At 38.1% G+C, this 22,233-nt stretch overlaps 1 protein-coding gene across 1 annotated transcript in view; it reads left to right on the top strand.

Moving 5' to 3' along the window:
- Positions 1–22,233, top strand: part of ATP13A3 (ATPase 13A3) — a 57,029-nt gene that overhangs the window by 7,321 nt on the left and 27,475 nt on the right. Inside the window, exons 2-5 of the mRNA XM_075715944.1 lie at positions 14,588–14,681; positions 16,662–16,835; positions 17,626–17,796; positions 18,675–18,745. Of these exons, the coding sequence (XP_075572059.1) occupies positions 14,631–14,681; positions 16,662–16,835; positions 17,626–17,796; positions 18,675–18,745 (467 nt within the window). The 5' untranslated portion in view covers positions 14,588–14,630. The remainder of the gene's footprint in view (positions 1–14,587; positions 14,682–16,661; positions 16,836–17,625; positions 17,797–18,674; positions 18,746–22,233) is intronic.

Below are 22,233 nucleotides of genomic sequence, written 5' to 3'. Positions count from 1 at the left end.
AGCAATAGTATATTAAATGACATAACTGTCTGTCCAGCTGAAGTCAGGTAACACTTGTCATATGTAACATTGATGGGTGCAGTAGGAGAACTTACACAGACTGTAGTCAGACAGTAATTGTGCTGGTTGATTAGCTACTGTCAACAGAAGCTGTATCAAATTGAGAATATTTTGGTGTGCATCCTGAGAAAATGCTTTCTGTTACCTTATTGCTAAATTGAAGTAGTTCACCTTTTGTAAAGCTCATTTGCCTTGGCGACTGTAATTTTTGATATTGTGGACATTGAGCTATACCTAGGCAGCTGAATTTGCTAAGTTCTATGGGGCAGTATTTTGTGGTGAATCGTCTGCTCGATGTTTCACTGTATCCTGCCATCTTTGCTAGATTCCTGAAGTGTATGTGTTATATCTACGCTTTTCTCCATCAGGGAACATCCTCATTCCTTGGATGCTAATTTAGATTTTAGCTATGTTAGTATTTCTTAATTTTGAAAGTGTGGTGGTGTATCTATTAAATACAGCTATGAAAATGGGCTTGATACCTGTAACATCAGCTTGAAAGACTGTAAAAATACAGTAACTTGTGGATGATTGCCACCTTAATCCATAGAAATAAGGTAATGTTCAGCGCTTCAGTCTTTTTTCAAAACCTTTTTGATTGTTTTGCTTTCATTCAGATAAAGTAGTTGCTTGTGAATTTCCTTTCCTGAGTGCTATGGCCAAGGAGAAACCAAAGTGCATATTCATACAGCAAGTTGTGATAGCGTTTAAGTTGGGTTTTTCCTAAGTTCTTTTGTTCTGTCTTGATAAATGAAGGCATTTTTAAAAACTCTGCAGTGGTTGGTATGTTTGCAAGTAAGATGGGAGTTAAGTTAATGTCTGTCAGAAAGTTGCATGTGTGGATTTCTAACTGTAAATCACACTGGTTTGCTAGGTATCAAAGCGTACTGCATCTGGAATCGGGCTACTCTGCTGTAGTTTCTGTAAGGAGCGTACAAATTTGAGGACTCTGCAGAGCATCTACAAGGGGTTCAGTTTATGCTTCAGTCTTAGAATCCCGTTGAAGCTTCAGGGTGAGGTGTCAACTTTGACAGAGCTGTCCTGTGGTCAGCTTTATGTAAACTGTGAATGTCCACCTCCTCTTCCTTGGTGTAGAAAGCCAGGGTAAAAAAAAATTGGTTACTTTCTATCTGAAAATGCTTCAAACGCATTCTGCACTCTGCTCCTGATCCCCTTTACTGTGAGGTTCAAAGTGTAGGACAGGGGTGGGGATTTGGATGCTGTGGCACCATCTGGAATAGAAGTGTTAGCTTCATCCTGTAAACCGGAAATCCAGAAAGACCTGTGCTCATCAGAAATGGCACGTGGAGATAGTCCGGATGTGAACTTCACATGTTCTAGAGATATTTCAGGGATCTGGGACTTGATGATGAGGAATTTAGTACCTATATAATTGCAAGCTTAATTCCTTGCTGACTTATGAAAAGTTATTAAAATATTTCTTTTAAATCTCTCATCTCATGAGCCACCATTGTTTGAATGTTCTTTTATGAAAACGTACTGTGTATGATAAGTAGAATCGCAGACTGGCAGGATGGTTGAGGTTGAAAGGGCCCTCTGGAGGTCATCTTGTCCAGTCCCCCTGCTCAAGCACGGCCACCTAGAGTCAGTTGCCCAGAACTGTGTCCACGTGGAATATTTTTGGTTTTTTAATTATACATAATGGTATTTAATGTTTCTATTCCAAGGATTATTTTTTTTAATGTCAGCACTTCATGTAACCAGCAGGTGCTTCTAGGAATGTGTGACTTCTTCCACTTACCTGTAAAGACTGAGTATGTATGAGAGAAAACAGACACTTCTGCACTTGAAAAATGTTTTTTAACCAATCTTAATTAGCTATTTGTGTAGTGTATTATTTTCTGATTTATTTGTAGCATGAGCATGTTATTGGCCACATGCAAATTTTTATGGGGGGTGAGACACTGTAAGAAAGATACATAGCAGAACTGTGAAAGGTGCTGACAAGGATGATTAAAAGTATGGAATGACCTCTGTAAAGGAAGCTGTTAGTCATTTCTGCATGGAGGAAACTGAAGGGTTGAGAATAAAACAGTTTGTAAAAGAATCACAGGTGGCAGGGAGGGAGTAAATAAGGCATGGCTTTGCTGCCCCTTCAAATACAGCAAGTAGGCGGCTTCAGCTGAAACTAGCAGATGGAGGGCCAAAATAATGAAACACAAAAATCCTTCCCCATGAACTCAGGAATTCTTTGCTGCAGGATGTTGGCATGCTTGAAATGTGCCCCAAAAGAATTTAAAAAATTAAGAAAAATCTACTTAGTATTAAATAAGGTGATATGGTATTTGGCTGACAAAGCCCTTGAACTGCAAATCACTGGGATTGCAGAGTCTGCTGGATAGTATCACTATGCAACTCTACCCGTGATGGCTCCTTGGCTGCTGCTCTTCGGGATGCTGGGCTAAGCACACATTTGATCTGACCTTTCTGGGACTGTTATTTTGATGCTCTGTTAGCCTTCAGCCAGGCTTTCTATTCTTCAGTTACTTTCATTCAAAGAGTATAGAGTAAAAGCTCCTCATGCATTTAAGGTATGTGGAGGACTGTGGCAGTCCTTAACGGTGCTTTAGAAAGCTGACCTCTGTTTTCACCTAATATTTATGAAAACACAAGGCTGATGGGGGAAATCTGAGTGGAGCATCTGGGAAGAGGCTACTTCTGAATATTTGGCTAGACAGTGGTGATATTTCAGTTAGTGAGGTCAACGCTTGAGGAAAGAGTGCTCCTTGATACATTTAATGTACTCACTTACTACATTTCACTCTTTGTTTTAAGAAAACTGACTTTTCTCCTTACAGCAGAGAAGATGGATACAGTTACATCTCTTAGTACTGTTATGAAAAAGTTTATAGGCTAGGAAAGAAAAAAAAATTCTAAAAGAGGTAGCTCACATGCGGACGTAAATATTGCTCTAGACATGAGACATTAAAGGAGAATTTCTCCTTTCAGGTAAGTGTGCAGGATAAAAGTTAACTATAAATGGAGTGATAACCAAAAGCTATTGCTTACTGGAAGAAGCAAGTCTGAAGACCTTTACTGGCTGTCATCATCAGTGCTGAGAAGATTGCAGCAGTTGAAGGGGGATCGTGTCAGATTTTTGCAGAGTCTGTTTCCATTCTACAGAAGATGTCTCCCACTGCTGGTGCTGTGGAAATCATTCCCAAGAGGTACACAAGCTCTGCAAAGGATCATTTAGGCTGAGCTATTTAAGGCAATGATGAAATGTATTGTAGTAGGCTGCTGCGAGTTCATTTAATTTCATGTATTGTAGAAGTCCTTCTCTGAGGGATAACTGTTTACTAAATCGCTGAGGCTCTTCTGGGTTTGTAGGACTGTTCTGAATGACTGGGACATAGTAGCTAGATGGATGCGGGCCAAAGTTTACATTACAGGCATGGAGGAATTGGGTTAAATGTTACAGTCCTGTATGTCTGTTTTCTTCTTGTCTTTGACAAACTTCAGTTCATGGAGATAGAGAGTGTAACTTTTCTGCCTTGGTTTTCTCATCTTACCTCATATGGTAATTCTCAGAGTAAATGAATAATTTTCAGGACCTAAGGTGTCAGGTTGTATAAATTCCTGTGCATAAGAAAACAGCCTTCTACAGCAGTCTAATCTCTGAATGGAACTTGTTTGCAGGTTTTTCTGTTGCTTATCTCAGTTACTAGAATTTGATCAAGGCAAATAAATTGTCGTGCTTGACATCTTAAATTGTGTTAAGTTCTTCGATACAGCCTTTTAACTTTAATTTTTAGTGCTGTGATATGATAGAGTTTTACCAACTTCTGTCATGCATAGTATTTCTATTGATTGGTGGGTTGGTTGCACACAGGAAGAGCTCTTTCATTGAAGTGTTTCTGATCTAAGTAAAGTGAATATGCTATATACTTAAGGCTTTGTATCAGTTTATTATGACTTCAAAAAAACTGTACTTTCAGTAAACATTAGAAAAGCCAGGTTTAAGTGCTGAAGTTAACCTATTTGCATGTATAGCTCTTACAGAATAAATTTTTAGACGTGAGTACAATTTGGTGCTATTACTGTTAATCTGGAAGATACTCTGCATTTATCAGTCACATAGTTGAACTTTAAGAATCTTTTAAGTTTTACATCACAACTTTGGAAAAGTGTGAAGAAATACTGCTGCTTTGTCTCAGAATGCTTGGCTGAAAGCAATGGAAGGTACTAAGTCATATTTACGATGGGAAAGAAAAGAAAGACACTAAAGCAGATTGCTTGCTTATGATGAGTATGACTGGTTCTCAAACTATGCTGTAGTTATAGCTGTATGCCAACTATATGTGCTTTTGAGGAAACAAAAGTTAAATGTCTATACTTTAGAGAAAAGTTCATCTCTTGTGATTAGTCTGGTTGTGCTTGATGATCTTCTTGTAGGCAAACAGAAATTTGATTCAGATGTTATGTTAACCTCAAAAATATTTTCCAAGAATTTAGAGGAAGAGGAAGAAAAGTCATTGCGTCCTTTTACTGAGCATCCATACTACAAAAGCAAATATATCCCAGGAAGCAGATACTCTACATCGCACAATGAGGCGGCAGCCACACAGGAAAGGTTGGGCTCTTGGCACAGCCCCTGAGGGGAAATGCTTCCTTGAAAGGACCCATTGTTGCTGGGTCTGGGTCTTCAGACTCCCAATTCTCCGCTAGAATACTTGCGGTTCTCTTGGTGCTGGGATGGGGCATCTTTGCCATCTCCATTATCTGACCATAACAATCTTGGTTATTTAATCAAATAGGACTGAGTAAAGTTCACACCCCATGGGAGAAAGGAACATCTTTTTGGATGTGTGGATTTCTTCAGTGCTCAGCTATTGAAAACTTTTGCTGGGTGTAATGGCGCCAGGCCTTACCCAAGATATTTGAAACAGTTTAACTTCCTCTTCCAAGAATAAATAAAACATTTCATTTGCCCTGTTATCAAGGCCTGTGAATTCTAACCCAAATGTCTAGTATACTCTTCCAAGAGAGGAAAGAAACAATGAGCATCTAAAATGAATGTATGCTTTATTGGATTCCCTGACTGTGAAACAGACCTTCTTGCCCTCATGGCAGCCAGGTAGGAGATGCAGAAGTCTAAAAAGGAAACAAGGAAAGACTAATTCTGTGTGCCTGAGAGTGGGAACAAGCTTTGGGCAATTTTGACGTTTGGTGCTTATCAGTTGAAAACTTGCATTAATGTAAATAGGTGCTGCTTTTGAAGTAAGATAAATGAGATGCCAGGAAGGTTAGGTGGTGAAGTGCTTGACTAGTTGTCCTCGATATGAATGACTGCTTTCCTACACTCTCTTCTAACATGTCTTCAACTTGTGCATGTGCTGTTACATTAATAGCAAATTTTAAAGTGGTCTGAAAATAACAATCTGATGACCAGTTAGAAAGTAAGTTTTGAGTATAGTGTTGGCTATAGTACTTTTGTTATCATGATGAATTGTGATACTGAGTTTATTGTTAGATGTAGAAATATCTTTCCGTAATGTAGCACGTATTCTACTATAAACATTGCAATTGCTATTGCAGCCTGCAAAAAGTATACTTTACAAAGAATACACTCTACAAATGTAAATACAATTTTGGTTTGGTGATTGTTGGATACAATGGTCTTCCTTAAGCCTAAACACAGAAACAAAAGCCTGTATTATAACAGAAAGCCCAAGATGGGAAGTGATAAAATAGGTATTGAGTGGAGGGCTTTGTTAAAATTTAGCTCGTGTACTTGTAAAATTTCCATGTATTCATTAAACTATTATGTCATTCTTATTGTTAGAGCTTGGTTAGTTGACTAAAGTGTTAAGCTTTGTTTGTAGTACAAATTATAACCTTAACTTCCTTCAAAATGTAGCTGGAGGATTTTTGATCTTCCATAGTTCTTTTAGCTTGTAGGTCTTATCCAAACATTTATTGTACATTATGTGGATAATTTTGTATTTAAAGGTTCAGCTGTGAGCTACTGGAGAACCGTAAATCGCAACAACTTCCATTCATGTAAGGTGCATTTCTCGGATTGAAGGTGCCTCTCAAGGAGAGTATCTTTTATGTTTGTAGTCTGGACTACAACCTTATAATAAATATTAATATGTTAAAATAATACTGAAAACATTAAAAATTAGATTTTATTAACACATGTAAGCTCATCATAGTGTATGTTGAAGTAAAATGTGATAACCTTTGTCTTTTATGGTCATAAAAGTGTGATATCCCCAGACTATTGGCTAAGTTGTATATCAGGTATACAGTGATCTGTTTCAGTTTTGAAGTGATCTTTGAGTGACAAGGCTTTTATGTTTTGGGGGCAGGCAAAGACAGGATCTTGCACATGTTGTTGGCTCGCACATGTTGTGGGGCTTGCCAGGGGGCACGAGAAGTCTCTAGCATTGTGCTGCAGCTCAGATACGTGGATCCCTCGGGTGCAGCAGAATCCTATCTGCCCTATGGCTGCGGTCCTCGATACTGGGTGGAAGTTGTCACTGCAACAGTGGTGCACATCAGAGATGCAAAAATGCTGAGTGCAGGCACACCTATGTTCAGAAGCTCCTCGAAGATGTAAGAATTCATAAAAAGGAACTTTGGAAACTGTTTCCTCTGAGGAGATACCAAGACTAATGAGTGAGGGATGATGAATCCTGATAACAGACTGTTGGGAGACAAGATGTCACAATGTGGATTTTAGCAGGGCATTCTTACAGCCTTTAAAACCAACTCCTAGCTTTTGTAATTGCAAGTCTGTTTAAAAATGGGCTGTTTTTTCATTTTCAGTGGCTGCAGGTTCTGCCAATCTTTTCCAAAGCAGCCAGTGGAGATTTTTAGTATATAGTACATTATTTTTATAGATGCTGAAATAGGATCTCTTACATAAAGGAGGAGGACTGGAAAGTAAATACGGGATTTATGTCCAAGACACTGTGGGCAGAAGCTTTTGTTTCAGCTCTTGAAAGCTTGAAATGTTCTGTTCAAGTTTGCTTTTTTTTTTGGATGGTTGATTTTTAAAGTGTGCAGCATGTTACATGATATGGTTTGAGAAGAATGTGCTCCTAAATATTTTTTTTATCTTTATTTTTTCTGATCATTACATCTTAGCCTTGTGTCCTTGACCATTTATTTATAGGTACAGCACTTCTTAAATGAAGTCAGTGTTTTAGATTCAGCTTTTCAGGTATTGTATGTGGAACTTATTTGCAGTTGGCATGGGCAGGAGCTGCAAGCTCAAGTAGTAATAGCTGATAAGACTTTTCCTTCTATTTTTATAGCTCCATTTAACAGTGCGCTTTTTCTAGAATATGGTCTCTTGATCTATACCTAGAACTCCTTTCCTTGGCTGCTGGCAATTCTGACATCAGATTAAATATTACACATACATTGAAAGCAATGTATTGAATGCAGCTTTGTATGGTCAGTGCTGCCAAGTGTTGTGTAGACCAGGAGGTCTCATTAGCAGGATGGCAAAGGAGATCGTGGGTCAAGAACAGATTGATCACGCGCATGCACGCACCCACCCCCCCTGCTGAGAAATGTTTCCGTGGTCTGGGGGAAAGAGTTCTTAATCTTTCTGGAATAATCGTGAAGAAGCATTTTCATTGTGTTTTTTTACTGCTAGTAGCTGGATAAGAGGTACTTTTTTTTAATATGTGTATGGACATATTATAATGTTCAAATTTTGAAATACCCCTCAATATTCAGAGCAACTTTTGGCATTCTTGAGGTACGAGGGCAGAAGTGTCTTCAAAAGCACCGTCTCCTTGGGTGTGCCAAGTGCTCCTGTGCAGCACCTGATATGCAGCCCATGTAGGGTGATGTGGAAAGCTGCCTTCTGTGGAAGGGCAAAAGCATGCGCTTTTCCTGTGTCAATAGCTTTGTAAAATTAACTGGCCATCCTCTTCTGCTAATGGTCAGCTGTAGCCCAGGCTGCATTTTCATCTTTCCTAAGAAATTGAATGTATTTTGAAACTGAATGTATTCTCGGAAGATACATTCATACCTCTTCCTGGCCTGTTACTGCTCTTCTAGTTTGAGTACTTCTTCAATTTTTAATTTCATAACTGCCAGTATGGCAGAGATTGAGCATTAGTTGGTGTTTTGTATATGTAAAGCAGTGGCTTACTTCCTGTAGGTCCATTGCATGAATGCCAAAAGCCTTTACCGTAACGCATGGAAAAAATAGACTCAGTTTGGTAACTGCTCTGCATGTGTGGGAATTGCGTGTTACGGGAACAAGAATAAGCCCTGGTGGTAGACGTTGCCTTTGTAAGGGCTGTTACCTTGCTAGTTGATTCCTTCTCATGGTCAAGGGTTGGAAGCGTGGCTCTAAAGTGTAGAAATACTTAATTTCGGAGTGACTGAAATAATGTTGGCTTTCTAGTTTCAAAATGAAACAGGGTTTTTCGGTGTTTTGACAGCTAGTCAGGCTACATTTGAAACTGAGGTCTGTCTGCTGTGCAACAGGCACTATCTGCAGTTAAGAATGACTGTTCGAGACTTTTTTTTTTTTTAATTCAGAAATCTGAAAGACTTGTAATGGCATCAGGCCATTTAGAAACTTAATTTTCAACTCCAGAGCTGTGAAGTGTCTCTTAATGGAAGATATGTTTGTTGTAAATAAGTTCTTGAAAAGGACTTGAAAAGTATTTCAGTAGCCCCTAAAGATACCATAATGGATCCTTTTGGACCCAGGAGAGCCAGACTGGTCACTTAGTAAGGCGCTAGATCAGATCTCAGGGACATGATTCATGTTTGATCTATCTTATGATCTTTTTCTAGACAGGCCAATTTTTTTTTTTTTTTTTTTTTTCCTTAATTATCTTCCTGTAGAAATTTATGGTGCTTGGTTTATTTCATGACAATGATTACGCAGGGAGCCGAGGACGATTGACTTGTATTAATGTCTGCACATAGGTCGTCTTTAAATTTGGCTTCTTTCATGCATGTCTCTCACTTTTCCTGTCTGCTTTGCTAGATCTTTTCATTTGCCCTTTGTGTTCTTACCAAAGCAGTGCTGGTTGATCCTTGTCTTGTACAGAAAAGTAACTTATTTCTGCAACGTTCGGGTAGCGACCAAGTTGCCTGTTTTAGCTTTGTAGCACTTGATCTCTAAAGGTCATCTAATTTGGTGTATGTGATTCCTTCATTATGCTCTGCGATAAACTGTAAAATGCTGAGAGTGAGAAACGTGTGTATTTCTTAACTGCTGCCTTTAACATCGATTAGCTCCTCAAAATGAATGTTGTTGTCTTCGCTCACAACAGTTGTAAATACAAGGAAGGGTTTGGTCAGAAGCGTATATGCTTTTAGCTGGGCAGATAATATCAGGACTCGTGCATGGACCTGACACTGTCTGCGGGCTCCTGGTGAGGCATTTGTGGTTTGAATAGCAGGAGCTGGAGCGGGCGGCTGATGCCTGGAAGCCTGGAAGCGCAGCATCCGCGCCGGCCCGGCCACAGGCTTGCAATTGTTCAGCCACACTAGAGGGAAGAGGGGGAAAAAAAAAAAGCATTCCAAGCAGTGCCAAATTTTCTTTGATATGTTAATCTTTTGATAACAGTTTGAAAAGCCCTTGGAGACTTTTTTTTAGATTTTAGACAAAATAGTTCATTTGTCAGGACTTCCCTTGTAGATAGGGTCTCAGTTATTAAGAACTGCCTCACTAACTCATGATAACAAAAGCAAGTGCAGAGGACAGCTGCTGGACTGCTTGTTGGTAAGAGCAACTCTTTTAGTTATCTCAGGATTTTTATGAATATCTGAAAAGAATAAAATAGGGAATGTTTTGGATACAAGTTTGTAAGTTTATTTACTTGCATATTTTAAGCAGACAAATGATGACAGAGCATAAACATATGTAACACTAATAATTTTTTTTATGTGTATCCATACATGGATTTTACTAGACTTGAGCTGTCAAAATTGTATTTTCATCTGAGAAACTTGGTATTTGAATTACCCAGTGACTGCAGGAGATCGCAAAAGTTTCTTCTTTTGTAGCTGTAGTCTTTCCAGACCTTGGAATTTCTCTCTTGATATGATGAAACTTCCAGTTAAACTGGGAAACTGGAAGAATAAACCGGTGGTGACAACATATGTATGCTAAAGTAGAACTAGTTTTTAAGGATTATGGACTTGGGAGAAATGTTGAGGAGAACAGAAGGAAGATCTCTTTGCTTCCCACCCCCCAAATCAAACTTGAAGGATAAAATTTGCACTGAAGTAGTTTGTTAATTATGCCAACTATTAGAAAACTGACTTCAGATAACCTAGTAGTCCTTCAAAAGTGTGGTTTGCAGAACTCTTCAGGCATACTGCTTGAGACCTACTATAGTTCTTTAACAACATTTTCCTTAATAAAAATGCCATGAGTTCACTTGCACCTTTTATATTGTTGCTACAAATGTTCATTGCCTATAAATATTTCGGTAGAACTGCTTGGTATCCTGGTTGTTTAGTCAGGATAGATCAGCAAATAGATATTGGTGTAGCAATTCAGAAATGGTGCAACATTTTCTTCACTGTGGGGGATGCATGTAGTTTTAAGGTCTGTACGCTGCTGTTAATTTCTTCACTGATCCAATTTGTGATCTACTTTAGCTCCAAAATAATAACTTAAATCTGAAATTGCAGGTGCTGTCCTACTCATAGCTCCATACTCTTCAGGACAGAGGCAAATAGCAATGCAGTTTAACTTAATTTTAATATACCTTTTCTTTTTTTAACAAAGTTGCAGATCTACCGTTTAAGCTTGTGATGCAAATGTATGCTCTTGGAAGTATTTTCACTTCAGACACTGTTCAGCTGATCGCTATACCATTTGTTAAATTTATACCTATGTCCTAAAATGTTGCGATTTCATTCTCTTAGTCTCAGCAGCAAACAGCATTTCTTTTACAGACTTTTTTGATACTTCCTACTTTTCTGACTCTAGAATATGCTTAGCTATACAATAGTAGCTCAGTGAGTAAAAATTATGTAAGTGGAGCGACAGTGACTTTCACCATTTCCATTGTTTTTGGCCCCTTTCTTTAAATAGTGCTTTTTGGTTGCTATTTTCAGTTTGTTAAAGGGGTAGAGGACTTCTCTAGCTATTCGCTCCAGGGAGCTTGTGCCGGAGAGAGGCTGAGTGGCAGCCCTTGCATCAGAGGCACTTTGTATTTGAATATTTCTGAGTCTACGTTGCTTCTCCTGAGTGGATTTCAACCTCACTTCAATTCGAGTACTAGTAAAATGTCATACTCCCTTGTAGTCTGAAAAGTCCCAGGCTTATATTTAAATATTGAATTAACTGTTTAAAGTATTGAAATGTTTAATTTCCTACCATATTATAGAAGGAAGGAAGTAAAGATGAAATGCAGATTGCTAAAGTCTCTTCTGAATTGGCGAGATGCTGCTACTTCTTTCTTCAGTCTGACCCAGCAGCCTGAAGTCACCTCCAAAGAGGGCAACCCTGTGGAGCCCATGGTGGTGGTGTTCGACCCCAACTTTCAGCAGGGCAGTGAGAAGCAAAACCAAAGCAGTTACGTGTTTGAACTCTTGATGATGTGCCAAAAGTGATAAGATTGGAGAAAGAGTGCTGTTCTTCGTTGCTGAATAGTAATGATTTTCATGACCCATCAGCTAAGAAAAGATCTTTAATGTTTTCTAAGTTTAGAGATTTGAATTTGAGTTTAATATGGAAAATTACAGTATGTGAAATATTGAGAACGTGTGTGTTAGTTGAAGGTTGCTCAGTAAATGAGTCTGTATAAAATAATGCAGATGGAGCTAATGATGTGAGTCAAAAATAGCCTCCTAATGCTTCTTGTGTATTCCCTGTGTGACTCTACCCAGCTGTTCAAAGAACTCATCGAATCGCAGGAATTATTGCCAGTGCTCTCAGTGCTCAGATTTCCCTTCATGCTTCTTCAGACCAAAGACTTGACGCCCCTTCCTAGCTGTGGAACAGCCCTAAAATAAAGCAATTGCACTTCTCTCTCGTGCTGCCACGGTGTCCTTTAAGGTGCCTGTTCTGACATGCTGGCCATATGGAAATCTCAGTTGAGATTTACTGATCTTGAAGCTGTTTGCATTTATTTTGCCACCTGATGCTTTCCTGTGTCAAGTACAGTTGTTGCTAGATATGTTCATCAAGATTGGAGTTTTGCCTGCAGGCACTGTTTTTGATGTTGCAGTACACTATAGCAGGGAAATGTGTGTTTGTTTAAGAGCAGGCTAGTTCAAGTATGATAAATCTAATAATTCCCTCATGGAGCTGTGAACTCTATTAGAAGTGTAATTTTGTAAATACACAAAACTTTCTCTGGCTGCATGGCTTCTTGATTGAAAATGTGATTTGTACGGTGTACATAAAGTAGTTTGATGTTATTAGTGCAGAGATAGTTCTAGGAGCTTTCTTAGCAATTCTGTGTAGGTTTAGGGCAGATTTTAACTGGTGTCATTCATCTCTCTCTCTCTCTCCCCCCCCCCCCCCCCCCCAGGATAAAAAGCTATTTAGTGAAGAAAAGTGGCAATTTAAACAAAAATATGTTTTAGAACTTGCATGACTTGTGTAACAGATAAAGAAGTATCAGTGGTGCACACCTTTTCACTTTATTTCCAAATTAATCTGCAGTAAGAAAGGTGTTCATAGTTCAATATTGGATGGTAATAGAAAATTTTCAGCTTAACAAAGCAAGGAGTGTGTGAGCTGATGTTTCTGTCAAAGGAGACAGTTGTTGCCAAATGAGCTTCCTTCCATACAGAACAAAATACAAACTGTATCAAGCACTCAACTTACGAAGTGCTGATTTGTTTTTCACCTGTGACTGAACCCTGTGTTGTGAGGCAGTTCTGTGCTTCGAGTGTGTGTTTCTTCCACTAGGACCTTGTTCAGCAGTGGGAATAGATTTCTGAGGAGACCCAGATTTGGGCAGCAAAAGAAACCTTTTATGTTGGGTTCCTGCTTCATTTATTGGCTTAATTGGAAAGGAGGTGGTAGCTTGCAGAAAACGTGCAAGGATGTGATGATGTTGATAAACTGCAGGAGTTTGGAGGAAGGACTCTTTGAAGTTGGCATTGCTGCTGAATGTAAGTGCATGGGTTCAGGGGCTGGCTTTGAGAGGATCTGACTTGGAGTCTGGTGATTTGATTTGTGAAAATGTTGGGGAGTTAATGACAGCAAAGAACTTGATAATGTTCTGCTTTTATCATCATGCTACCTAATACTAAGTATTTTAAATAGTGGCATCCTACTCTTCAATGGACAGCTGAGGTTGAAGTTAGGTGGATGGCTTTCATCTTTTTTTTTTGTTTGGTTTTTTTTGGTAACAGCCTTCTGTCTGAAAAATGGCAATTACAATAACTACTTGTGCTATGACAGTGAATTGTTAATACTTGAGGACTCCTTATATGCTGTGGTAGTAAGTGCTGTCTTCCGAGAGATTTATATATGTACAGTAAATAAATCAAAGGCTGTACGATGTCAGTGCAGAGAATGATAGTTAATCCGTGGCTTGGCAGGTGAGCACTGGCTATTCAGTGGTTTTAACTATGGTAGGTAGTCCTGTGGAAATATGATATGGGTGCATTAATTATAAATTGTGTACAATTAACACGTACAGGAGTGCCCAAATGAAGGTTAGCAGCAGTTTTAATTTAAAAAATGTAGCTTTTTGACTTGGTATCTTTGATTTTTCTTTGTTTATGTGATGTTGAAACTTCTGATGAGCCTCATAGTATGTTGTAGCCTTTTGTTTGTAGTTCTTCCCTTTTGGAATAGGGATCTGTGTGCACTATGTCTCATAGACAGCTTCATATTTTTTCATGCCTTTCCCTATTCACGAAACTTGTGATTGTAATCTCTCCTCAAAGCAACCCTCAAGATTTGCAACTATGGGAGATTTACAATAAGAAATTAACCCATTGATACAAATTGAATGGTAAAATAATTGGAAAGAAGGGAAAAGACTAACTGGCCATTAAACATGTCTTGATTTAGAAATATTAAACTGTGGACTAAACTTATTTTAGCATGTACTTTTTCTGCTCAGATGAGAAATGCACGTCTCAGGTACAATGCCATTCCTTTTGAAGGATAGCCTGGCTTCTGAAAGCATCTGGTTGGAGCTATTACATATAGAATGATAGAAATGTGTAATCTTGACCTATTTGTAAGCTTTTTTTACAGGATTAATTTACGTTTCCATTGTGAAGTTTGTAGAACGTACCAAAACCTGCTTGCTGCATGTGGAGTGTAACCAATTTAAATTGGTACAAGCTCTTTTCCCTGCTTCAAAGCCCACTGTTTCTGCAGTATTTCACTTGTATTCATCCAGTGTTCAATCTTAAAGCTTTACTAGAGCTTCTTGTGTTGTTACTACTGGAAACTAGTAACAGTGCAAATTTAAGATCTATATTAATATGTTGTCAGTCAGTGTGTTTTATGTGTATGCCCTTACAGAAAATAACCCAATACTTAGGTATAAAATCAGTAATGTTGCTTCAGTTCTTGATTCTTTTCTTGTTAAAGGTCTTCCATATCTCAAGTCGAGAAGTTCCATATCATACTAAACATGGAGAAAGAAGAAAAGAAATTTGTCAATAAAGCAGAGGAAGATGAGATGGTAATGAATTCTGTTCGTCTGTTTTTATACAGTGAAAGAAACACATTTTCATGGTTTTCTCTCTAAGTGGGGCATATCACATCAGGAAGTAGACTGTCTCAGTTTAAATCAGTTTAGCAATTTTATAAGGTTATCTTTGACAATCTTTTTTGGTATTAAGAAGTCTAGTCTTGGGATAGGGAATATTTTTGTTGAAAGCCTTTGCAAAGGTGGTGGGTTGGCTACATTGAGGTCAGTAGTACAATAGATAACAGATTTTGGTACTTACCAACATTTTTTTTTTTTTTTTTTAAAGGAAAATGGAAGCAAAGTGGGTTATGGGTGGTGGTTTGTTTGTGTGGTTTTTTATTTTTTCTCTTCTTCAAATCCTGGAGCTTTTTTCCTTGCCATTTAAAACAGGTTAATGCTCCATAATCTGACTGTACTCTGCATACTCTTGCATATTCATATTTATGCAGATAAGACCCACTCCCTAAAGCATGGCAAGCAGTTTTAAGGGTATTTGGTAGCACATAAACTTTGCTTCCTTCTGGAGCAATGATCTCTCTTCTTGTTTGTCCTGGAAGACTCAGTGGTTAGCTTTGACAGGCAAATAGTGGCAGCTGATCTTTAAATTTCTAGCCCATTCTAGAGACAGCAGAAACTATTTGGGGTATATAAAGATTTTTGTTTTAAAAAATGGTAGATTCCTGTGAACTGAAGCCCTTGTTCCGTCTTTGTGCACGCTGCTAGGAAAAGCTGCTCTTCACTAGACCAGCTCTAATACAGAGAGTAGGCAAGTGCACCTTGAAACTGAGATGCTTATGGTTTGATTACCAAAATAAATGGTTTTCAGAGGAAATAATTTTGTTTTGTCCCAAAAGAAGCATTAACCTCTCCTGCTATCTTTCACCCACCTGTTTTTGTTGGTAAGGAGTGAATACTGGCTCCAGTGTTTTGGGGGTAATGGAGAATGGGTTTTGTCTCTGCTTTTTGTCAGCTGAGAAGGCTGCAAAACAAACCTGTTGAAAAGCCTTTTTTTAGGAAAGGAGTTTAAACAATTTCTAATACTGTTTAATGAAAAGCACAAAAAATTTGCAAAAAGTTGGTGTCGATATGAACAATGTGGGTGGGACTCAATGGGAAACTTCATTGCCCTTTTCCAGCATGAAACGTAATCTGATGATGTAATGTGAAACTCAGGAGTGTAAGATCTGCTAAGTCCCTGAATTATTTTCTGTTACTGGCTGTCATCAGGTTAAGTTGGTACTTGCCTTTGACCAAGGCACACTTAATACTTTGTGGGTTTTTTTTTTTTTTTTTAATGGGAGAAGAGGATTTTTCCAGCTGGTACAAGTTACAGAACCTTTGACAGTGTGGCTTGCAGTTTCTAATGTTTCATGGTAGCATTTCTTATTAAATGGCAGGCAAAATGTGCCAGTTTCTGTACTAAAAAGTTGTGTTTGATAAATATATTTACAGGCTTGTTTAGAAAGTATGAAATTCAGCTAGCACTAGTAATTCGAAACTATGTATGCTAGCTAATCAAATGCTAATGTCGTAAAATCAGCATTTGACAAACACACATATGTTTTTGCTCTTAAATGTGTAGCTGACTTGTGCTGTGTCATGGTCAAAAATTCGGTTGTTCACTGCGAATTAAGGCAGGTGGTGTTGCAGCCTCAGTCCTTGGGGAGCAGTGCAGGGAGGAGACGGGTCCTGCAATGAAATGTTTTAAACAATGTGGATGTTCTGCCTTTGTCAGGCTTTTACTGATGTATGTATTTCTGACCGAGCAAAACAGTGTTCCTTTTTGTTGCCACTCCATCACGTATTAACTTTTTAAAATCTTTCCCTCCCCCAGAAAAGAAAAAGGAGAAAATGGCTTTGAAACTTGATTCGCTTTAAATACTGCACTTTATGAAAAATTAATGTTGGCTTCCCAAGCCAAAGTAATTAAGAGGGTCATTGTTTGTTATTTGTTTCTCTGTTTCCATGCAGGAGATCTATGGCTATGATCTATGTCGCTGGAAATTGGTGCTAGTTACTGTAGGAGTGATCTGTTCTGGTGGCTTGCTTCTCCTCCTCCTCTACTGGATGCCTCAGTGGCGTGTGAAAGCAACATGCAAAAGGACTACGCTTAAAGACTGTGAAGTGGTTCTGCTGAGAACAACTGTAAGTCTATAGGAGGGTGCGCTTCTCCCAGTTTGCAGTTGTTTTGCATCCCTCTTGCTGCTTGCTAAAATACACAAATCCTTGCCTGCAATGTAGACATGATTTTATTTTACAGCACTGCAGATCTGTGCGCCTTGGTACTGTATGTAGCTTTGCTGCCCATATGGGAAGACTGACAGCTGTTTGTAGAGGATATAGCAAAAAGATAGTCTTTGCTTTTGGATTTGATGCTGTTCTCATCAAAAGTTATGGAACAGACACCTTGTTCATATAACCTGATAACGTGGTTTTCAGGTTTTCCCTCCCTTGTTCAGCAGATATATTTGTTGAATTAAGGTGTAACTGTGGACCCAAGTGTGGTTTGATTTCAAGTGATTTTCTTCCTCCACAATTGCAGTGTACAGTCCCTGGTTATGATCTTGTGTTAAGTCCTCAGTTATTTGAAGTTGCAGGGTGGGTGCAGCTGAATGCATAGGAATCCCATAGTTCCTTCTACTACAGAACAACTATATTAAATTGTGAAGGGCTGAAGATGTCAAAATTCAAGTAACAAGACTCATTGTTTAAAAAAAAACAAAACAAAAACCAACACACCTTTCAGTACAAAAAAATATGCTTTTTAGAATTGTGGAAAGAAAATGTACTCTTAAGGTAGCTGATAATAACTTGGGATATCTTCTGTAGTTGTGTATGGGCTCTGCTAATCTGTCGTCTGTTGTTGACGCATTTAGCTACAGCTATTGTAGTAAAATGCTGTTTCATCCAATTCATTTTTTCCCCTTTCTTTAAGGATGAATTCAAGATATGGTTTTGTGCAAAGGTTTGCATTACGCCTTCTTTGGGAGCCAATCCTTTACAGAATCCTAACCCTATTGTACACAAGGTTTCAAATGGCCATGCTGTTCATTTCTCTGAATCTGCTCCAGAAGAGAATAAAAATTATTTGAAAAAATATTTGCCTGTAAGTAAACCTGCAATACTACACTTGGTAATTTTCAAAGTATCTCAGTTAGTATCTAGAGTAAACACACACAATACAGTACAGGTGAGCTGCTACTTTTGTCTAAAAGGCTAACTCATTCTTTGGGTGGAGCACAAATCTTTTCCTCAATGTCTTGGTTTCGGCTGGGATAGAGATAATTTTCTTCCTAGTAGCTGACACAGTGCTGTGTTTTGGATTTAGTTTGAGAATAATGCTGATAACACACTGATGTTGTAGTTGTTGCTAGGTAGTGCTTACTCTACTCAAGGACTTTTCAGCTTCCTGTGCTCTGCCAGGTGCACAAGAAACTGGGAGGGAGCACAGCCAGGACAGTTGATCCAAACTGACCCAAGGGCTATTCCATACCATATGACGTCATGCTCAGTATAGAAACTGGGGGGAGTTGGCCAGGAGGCTGTAATCACTGCTCAGGAACTGGCTGGGTATTGGTCAGCGGGTGGTGAGCAATTGCATTGTGCATCACTTACTTTGTATATTATTATTATTATTATTATTATTATTATTTTCCCTTCCTTTTCTGTCCTATTAAACCATCTTTATCTCAACCCATGAATTTTACTTTTTTTTCCCCCCCGATTCTCTCCCCCATCCCACTGGGGAGGGGGAGAGTGAGTGAATGGCTGTGTGGTGTTTAGCTGTCTGCCAGGTTAAACCACAACACTCAATAACCTGTTACTGGAAATTGTGGAATGCTTGAAAGATTATTTTGAAAGAAAAGTATTCATTTTTCAGTGAAGTTTTTCTAAATTCACTTTCTATTGCTGTTCAGAATAAGGTCAGTCAGAAGAGACGTTGTTAAGTGGTGCTAGTTTAATATCTGTCTGTTGCCCTTGCAGATTCGTTATTTCACACATCACAGCGTGAAGTATTTCTGGAATTACTCAGTTCAAAGTTTTGATGTTGTACGGTAAGAATACAATTTTCTAATGTGTTGTGCTTCAAACTGCCTTTTTTTTTTTTAAACTACAATAGCACGACTAAGAACATGGTGAAAATTGGTATTGTATTCTGACCAGCTGTTTTAGCTCATTGAGTCTTTGTTTGAACCGTAGTGAGAGCAGGGAGATTCTAACTCGGTGTGACTTTGGAAGGAAGGTATTTGTTTAATCTACCTTTATTGAGCGTAATGCATATCGGGTGACAGGCTGCATGCCTCTGCAGGCTTTTTGCCTGTTCTTGGAGTGTTATTTGAGAATCAGAGCACCTGTTTATAGACAGTACTTCTCCTTCTATAAACTCTTAAAAACTTCCCTTCTGATGAAATAACTTATATTTTTTGCATTACTGCTGAGCTAGACCCAAAAGGAGTATCTAGGAAGAGCGGAATTCACCAAATACCTTGTTGCTCACCTTTCTGTAGGTCTGCTGCTGCATTTAGTCCAGTTGAGCTGAATTTGATCCCTCTTTTATTACTCTTAGTAACAAAAACAGGTCTCTTGCATTGATAGAAAATGTCTTTTAGTGGGTGGTACTAGCTGCGCTCACTGAATGTGATGTGCTGTATTTTCTTTTATCCAGCAGCTCTATTGCATGACATTGGGGTTGAAGAAGAAAGTTCTTTTCTCTGATGCTACTGATAAGGCCTTCTCATAGTGCTAACAAGTTAAATGAACACAGGCTTCTCAGGTTTTGACAAGTGATTGTTAAAATAAGAAGTTCAGATCAGAAAGACAATCTCTTTTTAACGTAAATCAATGTTCACTGCATTGAACCATCATGTGGAAGAGTGCAAGCACTACGTATAGAAAGAATCAATGACCAGGGACTGAAGGAAAGAAAAATAGCCAAAATTTCTGTAAGAAGAAACATACTCTGCAAATGTTTCTTATGTTTTCAAAACAAGTGTGTGCAAATAGTATGGAAAGTTGTCAGCGATGACAGCAATTTAAAGAAATTATCACAATACAAGCAATTACAAACCTGAGCTCCCCTCCTCTGGGAGGGTGGAAATGTCTCAGTTCTTGTGTAAATAATTAAAAGCTTTGTGTGCATTTTTTCTGTTAAGTCTCCCATGAATTACAGTGGTGCAGGTAGTGACTCCTGTCATTTTGCATTACAGGGTCCTGTTTTCATGCCTACAGTGTTGCTAATTTAAACTGTTCAAAGGGAATATTTCCCACAGATGAGATTAAAAAACCTCAAAACTATACTTTTATGCTAAGAACAGGTATGGGGGAAAAAAATCATAAGACTCCACGTCTTTAGAAAAAAATGTTGTTCTGTGCATTAAAGCAGTGACTTGAAACTTGGCATTTGTTGGCTGTTTGTCTGTGCCTTTTGATGTTCTTGTGATAACTCAGCCAATTTATAAGCCCCAGAAAAATCTCAAATATGCCTGTGAAGTTATGTGAGCATTTATTCAATCACATTCTTGCTGATATGCCAAACTTTCATTTGTTTGATGTATTAGCAATGACTGAGCCTGACCACTTGTTTAGTCAGGTACTGTAGCTGAGCTGGACACCATTATTTAGCAATTGGATAACAAAGAGGAGAAACAGCTGGATCTGAAACATACCTGATACTGGCAGAGTACTAAGTCACTTTTGCACAAGGTCAAATACAAATGAGAGTTTGCTATAACTTTTCTATAAAGTGATTAGGTATGATGTAGTGAAGTACTAGATACCACCTGCGAAATAATAATTTATGAATGATAAATATTCTGAAAAGACTTAAAAATTTTCTTCATCGAGATACTTTTTCTTAATCTGCTGTTTGGTTTACGTAAAAACCAGAAATTGGTATTACCTAATAACATGGTAGAGAATTGAGTCAATATTTGTAAAGAGACAGTATATGAGACTGAGGGCTTTGTAGTAAAATCCATAAGGCAAGCAACACAGTTGTAGTTGTGATCTAAGCACAATACTGCATCATGAAGATAGATTCACTCTGTGCAGTTAATTACGCAAGTATCCAGAGACAGAACAGTTTGATCACATAATTGAAGACTTAGCACAATGCAGAAGGGAGGCAAATTAAGATTTCTTCGGCAACTAATTCGGTTATGAGAGCTTGAGTTTCATATAATTGTTCTTGTTATAATAACGTAATATTAAGATCACTGTTTTAAACACAGGAAATGCAAGTGTAATTGTTCTTAAACTAAATCAGACTTGGTCGCATAGCCAAAGAGGATGCAACTTTGACCTTGTATGTCTGTTTTGTTTTAGCTAGTGTCAACTGAATCTCTGAGTGAGTTGATGAGTGTTTTATATAATAAACTGCATGCACGCAGGGAATTTTTTTTAAATGCCCTGGGAATTCAGTACTGTAATAAAGCAGATAACATCCTGCTAGAAGCTTTGTCTTTGGACGTTACACACATAGGTATGCATATTTGCATATAAAGAACTTAGTTTTAGGGACCCTTCTTAAGCCCACTGTTACACTCCTTTTTGTGCATGAAAATAAAAATTGAATCATTTGGGATAGAATGGGAGGAAAGGCACAGTTATTAACAGAGAATTGTATATTTATTCATCAAAAAATCGTAATTTTAAAATCCTTGAACTTGAAAAATTTTAGGGAAACCTTGTAAAGCTTTGGCCAGATTAACACATTAACATTTTCACCTTCTGTTCTTTCATGAGAAATTGGTGGAAACATGGTCCTAGCCTTTGCAAAAGTGAGGATGTTTAAAACTTTCCCTGTGTTCTAGAGAATGGCAATAATTATTACTGTATATGCACAATAAAGAGTTTTTTCTTCACTGGGACAACTCTGAATGCTTTTTATTAGATAGCTTAATAGATATCTAATATAAAAAAAGACTGGTGTTGGATGGTGTGGTTTTGGCATGTCATCTGTGAAAGCCTTTTGGAAGGTAATGATATTTTCCTGTGCATCCAGCGTATGTCCGCTAGAAAATGCCTGGATATTGGGCATGATATGTCCCGTTTACTGAGTTTGGTAGCTGAAATGATCCCGTAGCTGTAAACATAATGATATTTCAGGTGTGCTTGCTTATCTGCAGATCATCTTAATTATATCATTTACTTTCACAGCATGTAGAAAAGTCCTGCGAAGATGAGTTTTCCAGTGATAAGGAAGTACTTAAAATGTAGACTGTACTTTGCCTAGTCATGGATAAAATTTTGAAGCAAGATGCTGCAAAATAGCTTCGGTGTAGATTTATTTGATAAATTGATTAATAACTGTTTCTAAAATGCCTCTGTTACTACTTAGAGACAAATGAAAATAATTTGAAGAATTATTAATCCGTAATGATTTCATATAATGTTTTATGAAACTTGCTCATTTTTTCTTTTTAGATACTTTGACCACTAGTCATGGTAGTATTTTAGTTCATTTTTGAAGTGTATCTCCATTTTGATTGAAATAGATATGACTGTCTTACAGAGTAAGACATGTCAACAAGAGGACTGCTTT

This window comes from Pelecanus crispus, chromosome 9, assembly GCF_030463565.1.
Source record: "Pelecanus crispus isolate bPelCri1 chromosome 9, bPelCri1.pri, whole genome shotgun sequence".
NCBI lineage: Eukaryota > Metazoa > Chordata > Aves > Pelecaniformes > Pelecanidae > Pelecanus > Pelecanus crispus.
Note: the sequence above shows the minus strand (reverse complement) of the source record. Positions and strands in the feature narration are given on the sequence as shown.